Below are 23,792 nucleotides of genomic sequence, written 5' to 3'. Positions count from 1 at the left end.
TTTTTGATTCCAATAAAGTGGCTGAGTGAAAATGAAGAGTTTCCTCTTAGCTCTGAAAAACAGATATTTTACTCAGATTTCTGACTCTGAAAAGTCATCCTTGTCCCAGAATCTAAAGACATTTTTTTATAAAAATATATGTTTATAAAAAATAAAAAATTAAAAAAAAAGAAAAAAAAAGAATCTAAAAAAAATATCTAAAGACATTTTAAGGGGAAAATGCCTTTCGATACTTTACAAGTTGCATTTCACATTTGTGATTATATGGACAAATGATGAGGATCGCTCTTCAATATAGTTTTCTTGAATCAGTGACTGTTTTTTTGTTTTTTTTTTTTCAGTGACTGGTTTTAAAACTCATCGTGTTTTGTTTTTCCAGCTTTTGTCATATGAACTACTTTGCTAGGTAGTTTGTAGGTGAAGTTCACCAGATCCCTTTAAAGGTCTTTGACTTGGAAGAGATTAAATTCCATATCAGATCTGATGTCTGCTATTAGGTAGAAAGTCTGTCCTTAGAAGGAATTCTGGAGAATGCATTTATACTAATGATTTTTGTGTTGTCTTCGCTTGCTGTGGTTAATAGTAATCATTTCTTTTCCTTCCCCTTTTCTGCTGCCTCTTTCCTTTTCTTGCCGTCTTTCGTACTTTTTGAATTATTAAATTGGCCTATATATTTTTCCTTGCTTTCCTTTTTTTTTTTTTTTTTCCTTTAATTTTGTGATCTCCCGCCCTACTCTGTGTTTCCCACTTGCTTGGGTTCCATGTTGCTAGTTTTTACGTTCGCACGCTCATTATCACCCTTTTTTGTACTTCAAATCCCAGCAGCTGTCCAGCCAGGTCCCTGAGCACAGCCCTGTGGTTTATGGGACTGTGGAGAGCGCTCATCTTGCTGCCAGCACCCCTGTCACTGCAGCTAGCGACCAGAAGCAAGGTTTGTGTATAACTCTTTTCTTCCCTTTTTTTTTTTTTTAAATTGATTATATTGCCCTCAGCATTTAAGAGCAAGAGTGAAATATCTGAAGGTTATTTAGATACCCACTTGTAAACAAAGCTTTGAAATAGAAAATCAAAGCATTCTACCTCTAGGAAAGTAAAATAGGGTTGATTAGTAAAAATGTTTTCCTATACTTTAGTAATGCCTCACTTTGATATATATTTATAGGTTAAAAACTTAGTTGCCTGGAACAGGTTTTGTTTTGTTTTTTAGTGGGAAAGGGCAACAAGGTTGGGGAAATAAAGTATATGTTGCTTTACAATAATAACCTAGTTTCATTTTTACATTTAATATGTTCCTGTGTATCTTGCTTTTTTTTAAATTTTTTATTTCTTATAAACATATAATATATTTTTATCCCCGTGGGTACACGTATGTGAATTGCCAGGTTTGCGACAACATGGATGGAATTAGAGCGTATCATGCTTAGCGAAATAAGTCAAGCAGAGAAAGATAACTATCATATGATCTCCCTGATATGAGGAAGTGGTGATACAACATGGGTGCTTAAGTATCTTGCTATTTTTAAAAACGTGAAATATGTCTACTTACAAATTTGGCTTCTGTAGCTTCAGTTCAAAAGTACTGAGTTTATTCTAGCTTCATCATGCACTAGTGTTTGGTCTTGATGAGTCATTATGCGGTGTATCTTAATCATACTGAGGTCTCTATTCTATTTACCTTGAACATGAAGTGTAAAATCATTGTTGAAATAAATACACAAAATAAATACACAAATTGCCTTTTGGATTATAATAGAAAACTGTAAGGGAAAGTTCATGTCAGAAAATGGGATATCAGTCTTTCTTTTTTATATAGTTAGATGTAGGTTGACCTTAACCAAAATTGGGGAAAATTGGAAAAACAAGGGGGAAAACATGTGACTTGGAACATGCTTCTATAATGTTTCTGACTTCGTTGTAAGAATGAATAGAAAGTATATGTGATTTCTAATTTTTTGATTTATTCATTCCTCCAAACCTCTTCATAGGTGGATGTTAATGTACTTTCTAAAAATTATTCTTTAAAAAGTACTTGGGAGTTGGCACATAGCCTAAGCATGTTATTTAATATTTTTTAATATGTTTTCACACTTAGAAACTTATGTTTGATTTCAGTGTTTTCTAGGGCCCTTTAGTATTGAGAAACCTAATAAACTTGAACAGAGATACATTGTATATTTTGTTTTATAAGATTGTTCCAAACAAAAAAGTAGGTAACAAACCCTAACTTGGCATGCTTCTAAAACTTGCTCTGTCAGATACTTCTTTCAGCAGGGTTCAGACATTAAAGACTCTCGGTCTTTTCTTGTTTTTTTAAGTTTAGTCGAAATTTGAATAATAAACATTCCAGATTAATGTTCAATATAGATATGGTTGCATGGAAAATGTTTTAGGTTACCTTGATGGAAAGGAAAATTTGAATTTTAAGTATATTTTGTAGTGGTTATAAATTACTCTGGGGGACCACTGCCCTTTCCTTCTTAGTACCAATTATTTTTTAGAAAATTCAGTTAATTCTAATTGTAACCACAGTTTGCCAATGGATAGAATAGTTTTCCGTGTAATTTTTAAACCAAATATATGTAATTCAAGTAACATTAGAAAAGGCTTAGCAATTTTCAGAAAAACTTCTTTACAGTTGAGAAATTAAAAATTTTTCTTCTTAACCCTTTATTCCTTTTAAAATTAAAGATACGAAAATATACTGTTCTCAAAGATTGCTAGATTACCTTCAGAAACAATAGCCTCTGCACCTACAGTCAGATTGGTTTTTCTCTCAGTGGAAATGTCATTACTGTGGGTTTGCATTGGGTAACAGAATCACATGTTAGTCTCAAAATCTCCTACCAGCTTTCTTCATCGAAATACTTCTTTTTCCATACACCTTTTTCCCCCCCTTGAACTGGAAGAATATGGGATTTGGAATCCTTTTCAAGTTCCAACACTGACCAGTTATATGACCCTGGACCTATGACAATCTATAAAACACTCAGTTTCCCCATCTGTAAAGCATGAACATAATAGTTTCTACCCCCAGCAGTCTTTGTAAAAATTAAAGGACACTCTGCATGTTTGGTGTTTGGCCCAGTTCCTACTACATAAGAAGTGCTTAATAAACATTAGCTACCATTATTAAACTTCTGGCTTTCTCAGAGTTTGTGATATGAACAGCTGAAATGGTTACATGAACACCAAATTGCCAGAGAAATAGGACATTTCCAATTGCTTGCTACTTTATAAAGAGAGAGACACAGGGAACACCTTCACCTTGGTTTATAGAGAGAAAACCATTGAATGTCGAATGAATTAAAATTATCAGTTGGCGTTGATGGTGTCTAGACACAGCTTGATTGTTGTTTGCCATTGTTTGTGTAGGTACATTAAGCCCAGTGTGTGGAGGACATGGTATGGACAGTGAAAGACTTAGTCATAGCCTTAGTGCTTTCTGAAAGCACTTAGTGTAGAGTAGACACTCAATGAATGATACTGTGTTGTAATTCAACAATTTATAGCAATGTTGTTCGATTGGAGCTCCCCTGGAATTTAGGACATGACTATTCTGTCAAGTGAGACTGTCCCTCAAGTTGCAGGATGCTTACTGTTCCTGATCTCTGCCCATTAAATGATGGTATCACCTTCTCAGTTACATGAGACTCCTGGCAACCAAAAGGTACCCATCTAGGCATTTGGTTCCACTGCCGTCTGAGAATAAAGGGAACAGTTTGTTCCTTATAAATATGGCATTCATTGTATAAACTATGGATAAGTAGAAAGAGAAAATATCTCGTCTCATTTTCTAGAGCCCTTGTTAGTAAGCTTAATTTCAGACTTTCCCATGTGCATATGTTAGTAGCATACATTTTTTTTAAGTTATCAAATTAGGTTTATGTTCTCATACAGTTTTGTGCCCTGCTTTTTAAAAAAATACATCTTTTATCTTAAACAACTTTCCATATCACTACTCTTATAAGAACCTATTTTAAATGATTTCATATTATACCATTATATGGCCCACACTGTTGTTTCTTTAATAAATCTTTTATGTTCAATGTTTAGTCTATTTCTCTCTCATTTTGTTGCTTATACACTGTTAATATAAATAGCCTTAAATCTTCCAGACTTCTATCTTTGCTCCTTCTTGCGTGATTTAAGAATTTTAAAAATTCTTAAAGATGAAATTCCTACAATTTCTTGAAGATGGCCAAATGGTAGAAATATTTGTAATGCAGTATATTAGATTTCAAACTACCATGACTTTGCAATACTTTTTTTTACTAATTATTTTTATTAACATATAATGTATTATTTGCCCCAGGGGTATAGGTCTGTGAATCATCAGGCTTACACACTTCAAAGCACTCACCATAACACATACCCTCCCCAATGTCCATAACCTAGCCACCCTCTTCACACCCCTCCACCCCCAGCAACCCTCAATCTGTTTTGTAAGATTAAGAGTCTCTTTTCGACAAGATGGGATTGGGAGGGAGACAAACCATAAGTGACTCTTAATCTCACAAAGCAAACTGAGGGTTGCTGGGGGGAGGGGGTTTGGGAGAAGGGGGTGGGATTATGGACATTGGGGAGGGTATGTGCTTTGGTGAGTGCTGTGAAGTGTGTAAACCTGGTGATTCACAGACCTGTACCCCTGGGGATAAAAATATATGTTTATAAAAAATAAAAAATTAAAAAAAAAAAAAGAGTCTCTTTTTGGTTTGTCTACCTCCCGATCCCATCTTGTTTCATTTTTCCCTTCCATATCCTCCAAACCCCAACTCTGTCTCTCAAATTCCTCATATCAGGGAGATCATATGATAATTGTCTTTCTCTGCTTGACTAATTTTATGCAAAGCATACTCCTTTTTTTTTTGGAAAGCATACTCTTAATAATAAAACTTTTCAGATAAAATCAGTGTTATTTGTTTAGATTTATTATGTATACTTTTCAGCTTTCTGTATTAAAACTTGAATGAATTAAAGGAGTTTTATTTCAGAATGAGGACCTCTCAAAATAGGTTTGTTTTTTTTTTTCTTCGTAAGATTTTTCTCAAGATTATATAGAAATTTCAGTCTAGGTCTGCTTTTGTTTTGGTATTGGAAATTTTATTTTTCAAAATTAATAATAGAATTGACAAACTTACTAGATTGAGAATCACTCTTTACTATCTACTGCTTTTATTTTATTTTATTTTACCATTACTTCTTTTACTATTTACTGCTTCATTCAGTGTTTAAAAAAGGTGTTATTCTGATGTGCTTTCACAGTGCTTTCATATAATCTGGTTGACCCTTGTAGCAGTTACTCCAGTGAGTTGGAAATAATTTTTGTGATATCTTAATAAATGTGATATTTTAATAAATGTGTACTTATATTTCTTATATATATATAATACATATAATAGATTGCTTTGAAATATTTTTGTCTTTTGCCTTGACAACTTAGTCTGAGGGATTTGACAGTGAGAGCCTAATGATCCTATTTCTCCTGTACAGTGAACAGGTAGAGTTCAATTTAAGAAGCACTGGATACTACACCTATAAATTAAAATGAATTTTAAGGCCAGCAAAAGTGGTTAATGAATGATGAATGATAAATGATATTAAAGGATGAATTATCCTTGAACAACTTAATGATAATATTTACCATTTGTTTTCCTGATTAACAGAGCACATTTTCTATGACAAACTTCACTACAATAATTTATTGTAAAGACTTGTTTTCACTGATACATATAGATTAGCAGAGAAAGTAAAGTCTCTTTCAGTTTAAACTTGTCTTTTAGTAGTGCTTAAAATTTTTGTTGTTGAACATACTCATGAATATCTGTTTTTCCAGTGGAGCCTAATTATCTTGCTACAGAAGGATCAGAGTAGAAACCAGTCTAAATCTCCTTTGGCTTCATCGACCCTGGAATGAATCACATATCAGTTTACCTAGAATTTTAGAATATGGAAATTTTCATGAATTACAGTTTCTTACATGTTTCTGGTATACCTTTATTGTGATCATCAGTTTCTCTCTTCTTCTTCTCTTCTTTTTCATCTATACACAGATACATTTTATATATTCTCAAGTATTTCAGATGTATATATTGTGTTTCTTAATTGGACTTGATAATCTGAATATTAACTTCAGTTTCTCCCAGAAAAATTTTTTTACAAGATAAATTTTCATTTTTATATTTTCACATTATTTCTGGTTATATACATGCTGCCTCTTTTGAAAAATGGAAGTTAACTTAATTTGAATTTTTATATTCAGGGACTTGATTTCACATATAATAAATTATACCAATAATAAATGATACCATGATAGCTTCTCTTAAACGTTTTTTATACATGTAATGCGTATTTTTTACAAAAATTCTCCTAAATGCAGAAATATATAAAATACAAATGCCAGTCTACAATAATTTAATCTGTTCTTATTTGTTCTTGATCTGTTCTGCCACTGTAGTGTATCCTTGGTAGAAAAAAATTCTATAGGGAGCAAGATAAAGCCCCATTCCCATTTCTGGATGGTTTAGCTTCAGTTTTGATGAACTTTTCTGTTGTATTCTTGAGTTAATTATTTGGTTAATTGTTGATTCCTTCTTTTACTCCAAAATAAACTTTAAAATTATTGGTGACCAAGTAACACTATTTATAACCAGAAAATATGACAGTGTTTTTAGAGTGATAGAGTAAGTCTAATAATTTGGTGTTTCTTGTGTTCACCATGATTTTGGGTAAGAGATTAAAAGAACTAGCACAAAATAATACAATATAATCTCTGATCTAAGATTATTCTTACTCTTTTGTTTTTTTCTTCCCCAGAAGAGAAGCCAAAACCCGATCCAGTGTTAAAGTCTCCTTCCCCAGTTCTTAGGCTAGTCTTTAGTGGAGAGAAGAAAGAACAAGCAGGCCAGACATCAGAGACAACTGCAGCAGAATCCATGCCAGAGCTTCCTCTGCCTCCATCACCTACCACTGTTTCTCCACTTGCTCGAAGTACAATTGCTTCCCCCACCTCTGCTGCTCTTAGTAGCCAGCCAATATTTGCCACTGCTGTAGATGACAGGTGTGAACTCTCTTCCTCAAAAGAAGACACAATTCCTGTACCCAGCCCTGTATCTTGCACAGAGACATCAGATCCATCACCAACAGATGTAATTGATGATGATATATGCAAGAAATCTTGTAGTGTAGCACCTAATGATATTCCACTGATTGCTAGTACTAATCTAATTAATGAAATGAATGGAGTTACTGAACCATTACCAGCCACAGAGAGCATTGTGGAAATAGTAAAACAGGAGGTGTTGCCGTTGACTCTCGAATTGGAGATTCTGGAAAATGCCCCAGAAGAAATGAAAGTGGAGTGTGTCCCGGCTCCCATTACCCCTTCCACAGTTCCTTCCTTTTCTCCATCTCCTCCAACTCCTCCAGCTCCTCCTCCTCCCACACCAGCCATTGTTCCTGCTGCTGCTTCTAACGTTAGTACTGCTGGTGTTCCCACCGCAGTCCAGAGGGTCTTAGAAGAGGATGAGAGCACAAGAACTTGCCTTAGTGAAGATGCAAAAGAGATTCAGAAAAAAATAGAGGTAGAAGCAGATGGACAAACAGAAGAGATTATGGATGCTCAGAGCCTAAGTTCAAGAAAGAGCCCCAGCCCAGGTAAGCTGCTGTGCCATTAATTATTGTATGCTTGCTGAACATGAAAAAGAAGCAGTGTTTGACTTATTTTTTAATTGGATACTTTCCTTGACTTCCAGAAACATCAAATGAACGCTGACATTCGTAGTCTGATTTCTTCAATGGTGTGTTTATGTTTTAGTGCAGCCTGCAAAAGAGTTACTCCATTGTCTAAAAATGCAAATGAAATTTCAAATATACAAAATGCCTCCAAGGTATATGTCACTGTACATGTGTTTTTTGTTTTTATTTTTATTTTTTTGCCTTGTTCATATGAATCAGTTCCTCAGTGGTTAATTTAGTAGCTTTGGGGCTGGAAACCAATTAAAACAAGCATACTCTATCTTCTCAAAATATTAGAACCCCATCAATCCTAAACATAAAGGACTTCATTGCTTAGTTGATTTGGGATTTAGAAAAATAGCAGTGACAACATCGAAGTTTATAACTAGTTCTGAAAAATGAAAGGGCCCTCTCTGATTCAAAGAGAAATTTAATGCTCTTCATTTTTTCCTTTAGAGGTTTCATTTTTTTCCTTATAATACTAATTTTATCATTAATATTTTCAAAGTATTTTATTCTTCCCAGTTCAAAATTATTTATTTAATGTAGCATCACAGGATCTTAGGAACTTAGGAATTACTGGACTTTTGTCTTTTTTTTTTTTTTTTTTTAATTTTTTATAAACATATATTTTTATCCCCAGGGGTACAGGTCTGTGAATCACCAGGTTTACACACTTCACAGCACTCACCAAATCACATGCCCTCCCCAATGTCCATAATCCCAACCCCTTCTCCCAAACCCCCTCCCCCCGGCAACCCTCAGTTTGTTTTGTGAGATTAAGAGTCACTTATGGTTTGTCTCCCTCCCAATCCCATCTTGTTTCATTTATTCTTCTTCTACCCACTTAAGCCTCCATGTTGTATCACCACTTCCTCATATCAGGGAGATCATATGATAGTTGTCTTTCTCTGCTTGACTTATTTTGCTAAGCATGATACGCTCTAGTTCCATCCATGTTGTGTCTTTTTTTTTTTTTTTAAAGATTTTATTTATTTGAGAGCGAACACGGGAGAGTGAGTATGAGCTAGGGGGAACTGGGGGGAGGGGCAGAGGGAGAGGGAGAAGCAGACTCCCTGCTGAGCAGGGAGCCTGACTTGGGACTGCATTCCAGGACCCTGGGATCATGACCTGAGCTAAAGGCAGACACTTAACCAACTGAGCCACCCAGGTGCTGTCCCTTTTTTTTAAGAGAGGCAAAGAGGTGGGAGTGAGAGGGGAGTGCAGGTGACTGGGGGGTGTGGGGGGGAAGGACAGAGGGAGAGGTAGAGAATCTTAACCTCCACACCCAGCACAGAGCCCAGCTTAGTAATCTCCCAACCCTGAGATCATGACCTGAGCAGAGATCAAGAGTCAGATGCTTAACCAACTGACCTAGATGCCCCTGAATTTTTATAATTTTAATAAAAAATTATCTGAGGCTTATCAACTTGAGTCATTAGTCCATATGGCTTTTAATAAGTCAGCTAGCCCCTCTGGTTCAGTAGTGGCCCCACGCAGTAAAATTTACCCTCTGTATCCCTCCCAGGTAGACTTATACAATTAGAAAATTGTATGCTCCCACAGCAGTTGTCCCAGAACAATTAGTACCAAGGATGTTGATGACTGCACTGGGTGGGGAGGTTTTAGTCATCAACATCCTTGGTGCTAATTGTCTTTTTTGAGCTGTCTAATTCATAGGGAAACTTAGGAAATCAAAAACCTGATCCCTAGTTTTAAGATACAGCTTTCCCATACAGCTCAGTTTTTGAAGCAGTTTCCTCCTGAATTTCTTAGGAGGTTGTCTGGTTCCTTGGAACAGAAGGACATCTAGTTCAACGTAGTGCAACATTGCAAGGTTATAGAGAAAGGCAGTATTTATCATAAAGTTTCTAAGTCACCTGTTTTCTCAAGAGATTGTCCTCCAATGGATCAGAATTCACAGTATCATCACTATTTCAGGAACCTTCTTTCTTGGTGGGTTGATGACCTCTGGGGCTTTATGAAAAAAACAGTTTAGATGTGGCTACAGGTGAAGGCCCCCCAAGGAGCCCTCCTTTGTTGGAGAAGAGTAGCTTGACCCTTCCTTGTTTCCTTTCACATGCTTACCTGTGAGCTGTCATCCAACAGCTAGGGATGTGGTAGCTCCAAAATTAGGAGAAGCTATTGAAGACAAACGTTTAAAAAAAAAAACAACAAAAAAAAAAAAACAAGGAACAGAAAGAAAAACAAAATAATCATAGGGAATACAAGTCAGAGATACAAACCATACCTGAATCCTGAAATAAGTAAAAACCAAGCCCACACCAAGCTCCTACTTCCACTCATTTCCTGACATTGTGTTTTTAAGTAGTATGTCAGTTAGGTGGCCTGATGTTTGCAAGTCTGTGCCCAGGGGTAGATGGACAGACAGATTTTAGCGCAAGTAATTTTCATATCATGGTTCCCTTTTTTTTTAAATGTCAGTCCTCTGGGAATTAGTAATATATGTCACTAGCAGCTTAGTGAGAGAATATAGATACTTCAGCAGCAACCAGAAGATAGCTAGAAAAGAATGAACTGTCTTCTGCATGATTTAGGGGTGAGGGTAGATGTTGGTGATGTCGGGAAGTAAAGTGTCCTGACACTTTTCTGGTTTTATGATTTTTAAAAATCTATAATTGTATTATATGTACTAAAAGAACTAGAAGTTCTGTGATATCCCTTGATTTTTTATACTCTTCAGAATTCAAAGTAAATGAACTTGAAGAACCCATGTAAAGAGCATTTTTTAAAGTATAAAGCTACCAAAAACATTTTAGCCCTCTCATTTCTGTACAAGTGTTTAAATTATCATTACTCTTGAAGATCTATCCATTTGAAGTGTTCTGTTCCCAATGACTATAGTCTTATTTGCACTTACTCATTCAATATCTTGTTTACTTTGAGAGATGATTAAATCATAACAATTTGGTTTGGATATCAGTCTTCTGTTGTTGATTTTTATTTTTATTTATTTTTAAAAAGATTTTTATTTATCTGACACACAGCAAGTAAGAGAGGAGAGAGCAAGCACAAGCAGGGGCAATGGCAGGCAGGGGAGAAGCAGGCTTCCCAAGGAGTAGGGAACCCAATGTGGGGCTCGATCACAGGACCCAGGATCATGACCTAAACTGAAGGCAGCTGCTTAACCGAATGAGCCACCCAGGCACCCCTCTTGTTGATTTTTTTTTTTTTTTTTTCCTCTTGTTGATTTTAAAAATATATTTATTAATTTAAAGAGAGCCAAGAGGGGGGAGAGGAACAGAGGGGAGGGAGAGAGACAAGCAGATTCTACCCTGTGTGCAGGGCCCAATCAGGCACCATCCCAGGACTCTGAGACCATGACCCTAGCCAAAACCAAGAATCTGATATTCAGCCAGACTGAGCCACCAGGCACCCCTGTTGTTAACTTTTGAGAATAGGTCTCACTGCATCTGCCTCAGGATAAAGCACTTTAAAGCTCACTTCAGAACACATTTGCTTTTGACAGGTGTGATGCATAAGAAGACTACCTCATAGTTGGCGTAAAGATACTTGTTTAAAGCTGTAACATCAGACATAGGCATATAGTCCTTTTTCTTAACTTGTGCTGGAAAACATTTTCTTGAAACTATTCTAGATCATATTTCTGACTGGAACAAAATGCAGCAATTCTGAATACTTAAGTGTCGAAGAGCAAGCCCTGTGAAATGATAATTGTGTTTATTATGTTCAGGGTACTCTGAAAAGCCTGAGAGATTGGCCGGACCTTTGATTACTTAGTTCATATGATCACCTCAATAATTAAATGTGCAGAAATCTCTATTAATTGACTATTTCTTGAAATCTTAGGGTTTTTATTATGGCTTTTGTGTACTTGTTGGGTAAAAAAAGGGTTTCAGAACTTGTGGAAAAACATTCCTGACTCCTCATCCAGCAGTTCATTTTTATATAATTTCCTGAATGTGTGTACAATGTAAGGTGCATACTATGTGACATGAGCTTTTCGCTTTTGAAAATAATGAATTTAGCTTTTTTATTATCTCTGTTTGATATAAAAATATTGTTTGACATTCCTTTGGCAGAGGGAGATCTTTCAACTTACTGTGTCTTCTGGCTCTTGCTCATAGTACATTGTTTCTTTGTATGTTTTAAAAAATTGTTTTATGAACTCCTCTTCAGCAAAACTTTCCTGGATGTACATTGTGGGCAGGTAATCCTAAAGCGTGTTTGTGTTTGCTTTACTTACCACGTGTCTTGAGGAAAACATTAGCTAGACCTTAATCTGAGTTCAGTGTCCTAAATCTCCTTCCATATTCCAAGCAACGTATGAAAGCATTCCTGTAGATACTGTTTTTCAGATGACTACAGTCCCTTTCCACCTAGGTGAAACCAAGCATCCTTTCTTGTCTTTACTCTGTGTTCGTTCACTGGTTTATTTTGTTCTCTTTTATTGTTTTAACTACCTTTTCACTGAGGCTCTCACTCTGTTTGGAGTCTCAGGGATTTTTTTTTTTTTTTTAATTAATTTATTTGACAGACACAGACTCCAAGTAGGCAAAGAGAGAGAGAGAGGAAGCAGGATCCCTGCTAAGCAGAGAGCCCGATGTGGGGCTCGATCCCAGGACCCTGGAATCATGACCCAAGCCGAGGGCAGAGGTTTTAACCCACTGAGCCACCCAGGCGCCCCTGGAGTCTCAGGGCTTTTTGTGAGAACCTCAATTCCAAGTCCTCACTTCACTGGGATCCAAGATCTTTCATCTCCACATTGATGTTAAAACGTAAACTCCTGTGTTTTAGAGACTGGCATAGTGTCCCATATCCCCGGTAGTGTAGTGACTACAGTAGTAGCAACAACAGACCTTGTTTATGTGGCTTCCAGGGTTTTCCCTTATGTTCTTGGAATCTCAGCTAAGGTTGAGGGATGGTTTCTAGATTCTGTAGGTTGCAAGACGAGAGATTTGTTTCTCAAATGGAGGTACATTTGTGTGTTTTGTGGGTGTTAATAAAATACTGATCCATACAGCCAGTGACATTGCTGTTCTCTCTTTTGGCTTTGATTCACTTCAGCATAAAAGGAACATAGTTTAACTCGGGAAAATATATTTTAGTAGTAATCCTTGATTGATTTTCACCTGTGAGAATAATTCGTAGTGCCTTTAAAGAAATAAAACATAAGTAAGCACAAAAAAACAAAAGCCTTTCAGTTTGGGTAGACTAACACGAGTCCCATGTGAAAACCATGATCTGATGGTCAGCAGCAAGAATTAGGAATCTAGGGGCACCTGGGTGGCTCAGCGGGTTAAAGCCTCTGCCTTAAGCTCGGGTCATGATCCGAGGGTCCTGGGATTGAGCCCCACATCGGGATCTCTGCTCTACAGGGAGCCTGCTTCCTCCTCTCTCTCTGCCTGCCTCTCTGCCTACTTGTGATCTGTCAAATAAATAAATAAAATCTTTAAAAAAAGAAGAATTAGGAATCTAAAATTTATTCTTGCCTTGCTCAACTTACACCTTCTAAGAAATATTTGAAACATCCTAGAATATTTAGTTCCTCTGGCTAAATACAGATCACCTGTGATTTGATCTCCCACAAGCCAGCCTAATCCCTCCCTTAATCTATACCCTTATAATTTAGTTTCTCATATTCCTTTAGTTTCTCAGAAAATATGTTCTGAAGCCTTATGTGCAGGACTTCTTACATGTTCCTGGTTCCATGTTATCCATCAAAATAGTAGAGCACTTTTTAAAACATAGGCTTTAGGCTCCCTTTTTCAGAAGCTTGAGTTTGAGTGATCCTTAGGAATAAATAAATCAAAATGATTGACTTTCCTCACCTTATTTATAAAAATAGTTGAAACAAAGCTGCCTGAAAGGTACATTTCTGCCGTGTGATTCCTACTTTCTTACTGCTCTTCACAGTGAAATCTTAAGCATTTTCTGGAAAATATTGGGGTTGGGTCAAGTTCATTTATTTATTTATTTATTTGAGAGAGAACAAATGAGAGCATGAGCAGGGGTTGGGGGTCAGAGGGAGAAGTGGACTCTCAGTGAGTAGAGTGCCCAATGCAGGGCTCCATCCTGGGACCCCGGGATCATAATCTGAAGCTGAAGGCAGACACTTAACCAACTGAGCCACCCAGGTGCCCCTCAAGTTCTTTTATATGCTGCAGAATGAGCCCAGACACCAAATGGTATAATGTACTAACAGACTCAAGTGCCAAGCCTTGTGGCAAGCCCCTGTATGATCTCTCATCTGTGTATGATATACACTTTCCTACTATTTATAGTAGTTGATTTCTTTGCAACATGAGTCTCAAAAGTTTCATTCATTGGATATTAATAAACATAGTCCTATATATCTCCATGAGTAGACATGGATTCTTTGTTCAGAATTCAGCCCACTTTTCCCCAGACATACTAATATACTTTCAAAAAAAAAAAAACCATTGTGCTTACCTGCCTCCATACAGAGTAATCCGGACAGCTTAGGAAATGCTGTTCTCTGTTGGACAAGAGAGCTCTCGATAGGAAAACCTTGTCTTGCTAAAAGTGTTTTCTTCTCCCAGTGCTGATCTCCATCTTGCACATGGTAGTCTTGAGAACTGTTTCTAATACTTTTGACAAGAAAATTTTACCTACTAGTGCAAAAAGGGGTCCAAAATACATTTCTTCAATATATTTCTTTTTCCTATTTACTGTTGCTGTATTAGTATTAGTCGTATTTGCTAATTTTGCTGCAGTCATAATAAAGTTGTGTTACTTTCTTAATTTTTACAGAGCCTTTTCTCAGGCATTAATCTTATGACTTAAGTAGTTATTCCTGGGATAGAATTGTTCCTATTTTGCTGATACAAAAAATAAGCCATGCAATGGTAAATTGGTTTCTCAGAGGCTCAAGCCGCCTGTTACCTCACATTTCTGTTACTTTTTCTAACATACTTTCCATATTGCTGTAAAGTTCTTTGAATGTTTTGGAATTTAGCGGCTGGTGACCCATATTCAGAGAGAAATGTAGAAGCCCACCTGTTTCAACTATACAAATAGTTAATGAGGGCCTCCTATGAGTCAGTCGTTACGGGCACTCAAGGTTTCCAAGAACTGAAGAATCCAGAAGATCTCTGCCCTTGTAGTATGTTAAAAAGGGTTTTTTTTGTTTGTTTGTTTTTTAAGATTTTATTTTTGAGTAATCTCTACATCCAACCTAGGACTAGAACCCACAATCCCGAGATCCAGTCATACGCTACACTGATGGAGCTGGCCTGGTGCCCCATGTGTTAGAATGTTTTAAGTGACATAAAAATAATCAGGGAAAGGAGTGTTGGAGAGGCAGCAGATTTTATGTTTAAGTCACATGAACAGAGCTGTAGTCTTCAAGTATTTAAGCAGAGGTGGAGGAGAATGATTATCTGGACTCTCCTCTTAAAAAAATCTGTGGTTTTCCTACCAACTTTTCCTTTTGCGAAACGTTAGTTAGCTTTACCCCATCTTCCCTATTCTTAAATTCCAGCAGGCAGAGTACTATTGGACAATGCTTGCCACTGTGAATGTAGATATATCTACCAATTCATGCTCTCTGCCCAGCCATTCCTATATGAAATCCTATACTCAGCCCAAACCTCCTCACCCTCAGCAGATGACTTTGTGTCTTTGTAGAATATTGAGTGCATTAAGTATGCCTTTATTTTTTTTTTTTAAGATTTTATTTATTTATTTATTTGACAGACAGAGATCACAAGTAGGCAGAGAGGCAGGCAGAGAGAGAGGAGGAAGCAGGCTCCCTGCAGAGCAGAGAGCCCCTTGCGGGGCTTGATCCCAGGACCCTGAGATCATGACCTGAGCCGAAGGCAGAGGCTTTAACACTGAGCCACCCAGGCGCCCCTAAGTATGCCTTTTTAAACCTTATGCTAGAACTACCAGTCTGACTCCATCCAAACTTTCCCCGGAGTCTCTTAGTTGTCCCCTGCAGTCTCCTATATATTCACTGCCTTCCCATAGACTTCTTTGTCATTGTAAATCTGCTGAAGTCTACCTCCTAGTGAAAACATACCCTCAGTCCAACACGTCCACTTAGCTGTCATTGAAATTCGGCTCTTCCTTGTCTCTTCCAGGCTTCCCAAGAACAGTCAATCATTTTTGCTCCTTCTCTGTTTACTTTTCAACTAACATCATCTGCTTTCTGCCCCCAGCATGCTGTCGTATGGTCTTTTCACCAAATGTGACAGTACTCGTGGCTCTCTGCTTTTTTTTTTCCTTTAGTAAGATTTATTGCATATTATTTCTTTGTAGTTAAATTCACTCCCTTTAGCATTCATTTCTGTGGATTTTGACAGACACATTAACTCATGTAATCACTACCACAGTCAAAATACAGAACCGTTCCATCATTCAAAACAATTTCGTTATATTTGGGTCATGCTCTCATTCTGTCACCATTCAACACAGTCTTCAGGGTTGATTTTATCTACTCTGATGGTAGATGGCTCCCAGTGGTATATGCAGATGACCTCCAAATTTTTATCTCTATACTCATAATTGTTTCTGAGTTTCTATCTTCCGTTTCCTGTTGCCTGCCAAATATCTTCATTTGGAAATCCCAGAGCCATCTCAGATTTAACATGTCCACTGTCTGACTAATCACCTAGTTCCCTAAACCTATTCCTTTATCTCAGTTAATGCCACAGGCTTTACATAAGCTAAAATCCTGAAGCCAGTGTCGATGGACTTATTCCTTGAGTTACTCATCTTCCCCGTGTAATCATTTAACAAGGTTCTCTGATTTTTACCTGATATGGTTGTTGAATTTGTTTCCTCCTCTCCTTTTAGTGCTCTCACTGCGTTATGACCTCTCGTGTCCCTGACATGTCCAGTTTTGCCCCCCTTCACATCCATTCTCCATCTGGCAGTCATCTCTTAAAAATACAGATCTGACTTTGCCACTCCTTATTTATCTCTGCTTAAACCCTTTAGGATGTTGGGTGGCACTGGGGGTTATTCCCCTTCAAAACAAACTCTACACTTTCACTTTTTACTACAAGGTCTTGTTATATTTAGTTATAGGAGCAATCTTCTGAATATATATGCATAGGATCTGTTTATTACTTTTCGTGTATTTGGTTAATCTCAACATTATCAATAAAGTGTAGTGGTCAAGATCAAAACAACAGAGTCAGACACTCCTGCACCTTAGCCTTTCCCCTGTCTCTGTAACCATGGGCCAGTTTCTTAACCTCAGAGTTTTTCTTGTCCAGAATTTTAAGATGATAATTGTATTTACTTCATAAAATTCTAGTAAACATAAAATGTGATATATGTAAAACACTTAGCACAATGTCTGACACACGGTAAGTACTCAGTAAATGTTAAATATTAATATTTCTATTTTCAGCTAGTATTAAGGGACCAAATGTTCCCTTTGAACTCTACTAATATTACACAGAATAAATGGTTGTCGTTATCACTGTCCTTAGGAATTTATATTCCAAAGAAGAGAAGCTTAATAAGATGTTACCATCTCAGAAGTTCTTAAATCATGAGCATGAAATGGTGGAAAGTCCTTCACAATAGTCCCTTCTGTGTGTGTAAATTTGATTAGAGGCTTTTGTGCCCATTATATCTTTTAACCTTCCCAGTGGCGAGACACCTCTAGTGGTGACCTCTGCTGTCATTTGGAAGGCAGGAGGTATGCTTAGAACAGTGTATTTTACCAGGAAAATCTGTACCATTGAAAAACTTTAGGCATGTATTTAAGGAGACGATACAAATAACATTAACTTCCTGTTTAGGTCAGGAGTAGAAAATTAGGAAGAAAAGCAGAGAGAAAAAAACGAATGGGAAAAAAATGAATAGGATAGTCCCAAAGCAGAAACAACCTTAAAGTCCCATCAGCTGATGAATGTATAAACAAATGGGGTGTGTGTGTGTATAATGTAGAATATTATTCTGCCATGAAAAGGCATGATGTATGGATACATGCTACAACATAGATAAGCCTTAAAAACATCATACTAAGTGAAAAAGTCACAGAAGACCACATAGCGTTTGATTCTGTTTATGTGAAATGTCCAGAATAGGCAAATTCTTCGAGACACAAAATAGAAACATAGTTGTCAGAGATTGAATAGCTAGGGAGGGTGGGTATAGGCTTTCTTTTGGGGATGAAAGTGTCTGAAGTTAGATAGTGGTGATTGTCACACAACTCTGTGAATATGCTGTTGTGCAATAATAGAATATATATAGATGTAGATATGTATGTATGTATTTTGAAGATTTTATTTATTTGAGAGACAGAGTGAGCAAGAGAGAGAGCACAAGAACAGGGGCACAGGGAGAGGGAGAAACATACTCCTCTGCTGAGCAGGGAATCTGACATGGAGCTCAATCCCAAGACCTTGGGATGATGACCTGAGCTGAAGGCAGACACTTAACTGATAGAGCCACCCAGGCACTCCAGTGGAGAATATATATTGGTCTCTGTCACCCATTACTGGCACAGAGCTCCTAAAACCCGTGTAATTTACTAAGGGATAAGAACACTAGAAGCATCTCTTGTTCTAATATTGGTCTTTTACCTCCACTGATGGCTCCTAAAAGCCTTGTAAATTTCTAAGCGATAGTACTAAGATCCTCTTGTTCTACTGAGGTGACTCTAGGTAGGCTCCTGGATGGCTTCTGGATGGGGGCTGGTAACCAGAAAGACCAACAAGTCATTGGAAGTTTGGAATTTTCAGCCCCATGCCCCATCCTCCTGAGAGAAGAACGGGACTGCATATAGAATTAGTATTTGGTCATACCAAATGAGGGATGTGAGGGATCCTCTGTAGAATCTCAGAGAGAGGGGGTTTGGAGAACTTCCAGGCTGGCAACCACGTCCACACCAGTAACAACTAATGTACTCCCAACTCCAAGGATCGAAGCTTCTGCACTTGAGACCCTCCTAGACCTCGCCCTGTCTATTTACGCCTCTTCATCTGGCTCTTCATCTGATTATTTATATCTTTTAAACTGGTAATCATATCTTCAACGGGTAAATGCAAGTACATGTTTTCGAACCTGAGGAGAGGGTGGTCTTTGGAACTTCTGAGCTATACTGATTGGCCACCTGGGCTTTCGATTGGCATCTGAAGTAGGAGTGAGGAGAAAATCTTGTAGAACTGAGCCCTAACCTGTGGGATCTGACATCTTCAGGTTGATAATGTTTGAGTTGAGTTAAATTGTAGGACAGCCAGTGAGTGTCATGGAGAATTGCTTGTTATGGAGGGGAAAACCCCATATATTTGATGACAAGAAGTGTCAGAAGTGTTCCAAGTGGTAAAGGAAACACACAATAGGAAATTTCCCTACAAAGGAAAGTGGCAAGACTTTTCCATTACAGCTATGAACAACTGAATTGTATACTTTAAAAAAGTGACCTTTATAGTATATTAACTATTTCTCAATAAAGCTATTTTAAAAAAATGAATAGGACTTCGAGTGGTTGTGTCACCAGTATATATAAGGATTTGTCGGAGGGGGGCACCTGGGTGGCTCAGTGGGTTAAAGCCTCTGCCTTCAGCTCAGGTCATGGTCCCAGGGGCCTGGGATCGAGCTCCACACTGGGCTTTCTGCTCAGCAGAGAGACTGCTTCCCCCGCTCTCTCTGCCTGCCTCTCTGCCTACTTGTGATCTCTGTCTCTAATAAATAAATGAAATCTTAAAAAAAAAAAAAAAAGAAAAAGAAAAAAAGAAAAGGATCTGTCAGAGGCATCAGCCTTAGAAGTAAATGCTAGGAAACCCTGAAGCTAGAAATGAATCTAGTTAGGGAAGTTATAGCTTAGACAATAGGAAATAGATTTCAACAAAAATATCATAATCAACAGTACCAGACTAGGAAGAATGTTGGGAGTACAACCAAAAACCAGTTGTGTTTTGATGTATTTTATGTCTGAACTTTGTATTATTTTTACTCTATCTTATTGTTTTACTAGTAGCTATGTCTTACCTGAGTTTGAGAGGGTGTTCTCAGCTACATAGTGAATGCACCACTGTAGTAGCCATTCTAGGGGCATTGTCTGATGTCACAAATATGGAACACCTGACTGGGCTGAGAGCGCAATGTCAGTATTAATGGATGAAACACATCAGGGATTGGTGTTCTATAAGTAATGATTCTGCATTTCCTTAGTTCTTAGTTAGCTAAGTTCTTGTGTATTTTTGCCTCTGTTGAGTCACTCTGGGTAAGGACTCCTACAATTTGACCTTTCTTGTCCTTCCAGCTGTCCATCCCCTTCACTTATCCATCCAACTGTTCAATCTGCTTTCCTTTCTAGAAAGTCCATTTCATAGACTAGTGGATTGCCCCAACTATCACAGCTCTTTCTGCTTTGAGACTTTTCTTGGAAACTCCAGTCTTCCACAGAAAATAATTTCCAAGAGTTATATAGACAGTTGTTTCAAAAGTCTAAGATCCAGACTCGGGTTAAGCCTTCAGCTAAGGCCGAATTCCCAGCTCTCCCTAATTTTACTTTGTTTTGGCCAGTCCTTCATACTGTTTAATAGGTGCTAATTCCCACATTGTTGTCATGATGCTCACTTCTCAGCCTTCACCTTGCTAAAGAACCTGTTGACAGTTTTTTTTGTATGGCTGTCTTCACAGAATTTTCCATTCTGATAATTCCTCGACCCTTAACACCTAAAAATAATTCTGTCACTTGACAGTATTTGGGAACTCAGTGATCTTACAGAGAGATGAGTAAATCTATGCAGTAAGATGAAGAAATGAGGAAATACATCTGTTAGGATGTATATTATCACGCATCGTGGCTCTCCCAAATCAAGGTTTCCGTGATCTTGGGCATTTTGCAAAGCACTGGCAATGTGGTCTCACTGATGGATCAAACAGGAAGGTGTTTTTTTTTTTTTTTTTTAAATCTACTTTCTAGAATTTTCAGGACAGTGAGCCTTAGTGTTGTATTTAGAGGTGAAAAGCATTGAGTAAACAGAAACATAGCTGTTTGTGCTATAGTGTCTTGTCTGTTTGTGCTGTAGCGATTGACAATTTTTCGTCTGTGCTGGACTTAAACCTTTAGTTGTAGTCTATTTTGATTATGGTAGTGGTGGTACAAGAGCATTTGTTAAAATGTAGAAATGCCTAGGTTAATGCAAAAAGAGCAGTAAAATACAGACACTTAGAAAATATGCTGATGGCCTTATTGGAGTCATCTTTGCTCTTACTGCTGACAGAATTGCATATGGACCGTCGGCTGGCTTTTAGGAACAGATCTTTTCCTTAACGTCACGTTACCATTTTATTTTCCTTATGACATACTATGCAGTAGTGGTGATAGACAGACTGTTCTTCACACTGCCCTCCCTTGTTTATCCTCTTCCTGCTACAGAATAAAAGTCTTCTTAACCAAAATGTAAATGAATTTGGAATTTGGAGGAGAAGGTGCAGGAACAAACCAGAGTTAAGAGGGTGTTGTGTTGAGAACCCAAGGACTTTTCAGTTACATCTGTGCTTCAATTCCAGCTCCAGTGGTTACTGTTTCTGGGCTTGGGGCAATTGAGTTCATCTGTCTGTATTTCAGTTTCCTCATCTCCAAAATGGAGATAATGCAATACTTCCAAATGCACAGGAGACTGAACCAGTGTTTAGTGTTATGGAGAGACATTAACTTTGGGCTGAATTTTGCTTGCACGGAGTTCATTCATTAACAGATTTTCAGTGAGCATCTGCCATGGATTAGGTGCTATATTAAATGGTGGATATACAAAGGAGACCAAAAAGAAAGATGCAGTCCTTGTCCTCAAAGGGCTCAAACTCTAATAATTGGATTCTTCACTTGTGTCATGTCCTTGATTGCCTTAGAATAGCAATGACTCATTAAATGTGTTCGTGGTAAAATTTTTAGTGCTGGTGGGGCAGGAAGTGGTCCTGCAAGATAGAAGATAAATTCCTAGGTTGGATATGCTTCAGAAACTAGGGGAACATGTGGTCCTAACGATTGTGAAGTAGATGATTGCTAGTAGTGGATTTATTCTCATCCAAATGAATCAATTTTTTTTTCAAGTGTTATTTATTTAAGTAATCTCTGCCCCCAGCATGGAGCTTAAACTCTTACAACACAACCCCTACCTAGATCAAGAGTTGCATATTCTTCTGACCAAGCCAGCCAGGCTCCCCCAAGTGAATCCATTTAAAAATCTTTGTATCTTAAAGTTCTACATTCTTAAGTTTTTGAGTCATTATCAAATTTCCTTGCCTTAATTTCAGAATAATTAAAATGCATGTTTTCTTTCATAGTTTTTGTGTTGGTGTTGTTTGTAAAAACAACATGCATTTATTAGAGAAAATTCATTATAAAATTCTGAATTTTATCTTGGCAAAAAGAAACAGGACAATGGGTATGTAAAAGGTTAACCTGTCTGCAGAGTACCTGTGAGTTAAAAAAAATAAGAAAGCAAACAACCTGAAAGAAGATTGAGTAACTAACAAAAATAAAAATTCATAGAAAAGAAAGAACAAATAGGCCCCCTATAAAAAAGAAAGAAAAGATGCTCATCCATTATTAAGTGGGAAATACCATGTTTTTGGTTTTTTTTTTTTTTAAGATTTTATTTATTTGACAGAGATCACAAGTAGGCAGAGAGGCAGGCAGAGAGAGAGAGAGGAAGGGAAGCAGGCTCCCCGCTGAGCAGAGAGCCCGATGTGGGGCTCCATCCCAGGACCCTGAGATCATGACCTGAGCCGAAGGCAGAGGCCTTAACCCACTGAGCCACCCAGATGCCCCGGAAATACCATTTTTAGCTATAATACCAAGTTACCTGTGAGAAGGGAGGAAATACAACACTCATGTATTTGTGTAAGGGTTAACTTTTACCTTTTTGGCGGTAAATCTGGTAGGAAAATAGCAAAATATCTTTCAAAGGGAATTATACAAATTTATTCTGGATATTTTACAACTAATATATGAATGAGATAGAACTGTGATAACCTGGAGAAATTTTCATAATAAATTAAGGGAAAATAAAGCATTTTGCAAAATAACTTTAGTATGACTATTTTTCCATTGAAAATAAATATATGTATTTGGTTATGATTATTTGTATGAGTCGTTAAGGGATGGCCAACTGTATACCAAAGAGTGTTAATGTTGTTTACCTCAAGCCACTAGAAGTAATTAATTGGGGAAAGGGGGGTGTTACCTTTATATTTGTTTCAACTGATACTTTTATCATTTAAAGAAAGAAAACATAAAAAGCAACAACAGGAAGAAAAAACAGCCCTTGGGAGCCCCAAGGGATGTACTTGGGTGTACAGATATATATTTCTTTTTATAAATGGAAGAATACTACACAAGCTATTTCAAAGTCTTTTAAAGACACTTATCATTTTTTAGCAGGTTCATAATAGATGCATGGATATACTTCCGTTTTAATTTTTTTTAAGAAACAACCTGAACCATTTTAACACCTTTGAGGTGTGATTCACATAAAATTAACATATATATTTTTAAAGTATTGTATTCGTTTTGACATCTGCATATATGCTCATGAAACTATTACTACCATCAAGCTAATAAACATAATATCACCCCAAAAAGATTCCTCATACCTCTTTATAAATCCCTCTGAGCTGCACTACCCTCACTCCATTCCAAAGGCAAGCACTGATCTGCTTTCTGTCACTATAGTTTGCATTTATTAGAATGTCGTACAAATGAAATCAGAAAGCATAAACTTTGATCTGGCTTTTTTACTCAAGAGATATATCCATATTGTTGCATATGTTAGTAGCTCATTTTTTTAAAAAATTACTGATAATGCTATGGATGTGCCACAGTTTGTTCACCTATTGGATATTTGAGTTGTTTGCAATTTGGAGCTATTAGAGCAGAGTTCTGTGAACATCTGTATACAAGTCTTTTTATGGATATATTTTGTAATTTCTCTTGAATATCTTGAGTAAAATACGTAAGAGTGAAATGGCTTGGTTCTATGTAAATGTATGTTTTGACCTTTTTAAGAAACTACAAACCATTTTCCAGATATTTGTGCTATTTTACAGCCCCACCAGCAATATGTGAGAATTTCAGGCTGTCC

General features: G+C 37.2%; 1 protein-coding gene and 1 long non-coding RNA gene across 31 annotated transcripts in view; one reads left to right on the top strand and one right to left on the bottom strand.

Moving 5' to 3' along the window:
- The window catches only part of EIF4G3 (eukaryotic translation initiation factor 4 gamma 3), a 351,983-nt gene that overhangs the window by 223,763 nt on the left and 104,428 nt on the right, over positions 1-23,792 (top strand). For 19 of the 29 annotated variants that reach the window (XM_059135850.1, XM_059135849.1, XM_059135848.1 and 16 more), the window contains 2 exons: positions 823-931; positions 6,814-7,653. In XM_059135850.1, the coding sequence (XP_058991833.1) occupies positions 823-931; positions 6,814-7,653 (949 nt within the window). The remainder of the gene's footprint in view (positions 1-822; positions 932-6,813; positions 7,654-23,792) is intronic. The other 10 variants (XM_059135847.1, XM_059135860.1, XM_059135844.1 and 7 more) reach the window with 1 other exon arrangement.
- On the bottom strand, positions 7,615-19,815 carry LOC131809154 (uncharacterized). Of its 2 annotated transcripts, XR_009345075.1 has the most exons (6): positions 19,690-19,815; positions 14,170-14,327; positions 13,548-13,650; positions 9,823-9,876; positions 9,615-9,711; positions 7,615-7,819 (listed from the first exon to the last, which is right to left on the bottom strand). It is a non-coding gene; the product is annotated as an uncharacterized LOC131809154 (long non-coding RNA). The 2 variants fall into 2 exon arrangements; XR_009345074.1 differs by lacking the exon at positions 13,548-13,650 and having other exon boundaries at positions 7,622-7,819.

This window comes from Mustela lutreola, chromosome 10, assembly GCF_030435805.1.
Source record: "Mustela lutreola isolate mMusLut2 chromosome 10, mMusLut2.pri, whole genome shotgun sequence".
Taxonomy (NCBI): Eukaryota; Metazoa; Chordata; class Mammalia; order Carnivora; family Mustelidae; genus Mustela; species Mustela lutreola.
Note: the sequence above shows the minus strand (reverse complement) of the source record. Positions and strands in the feature narration are given on the sequence as shown.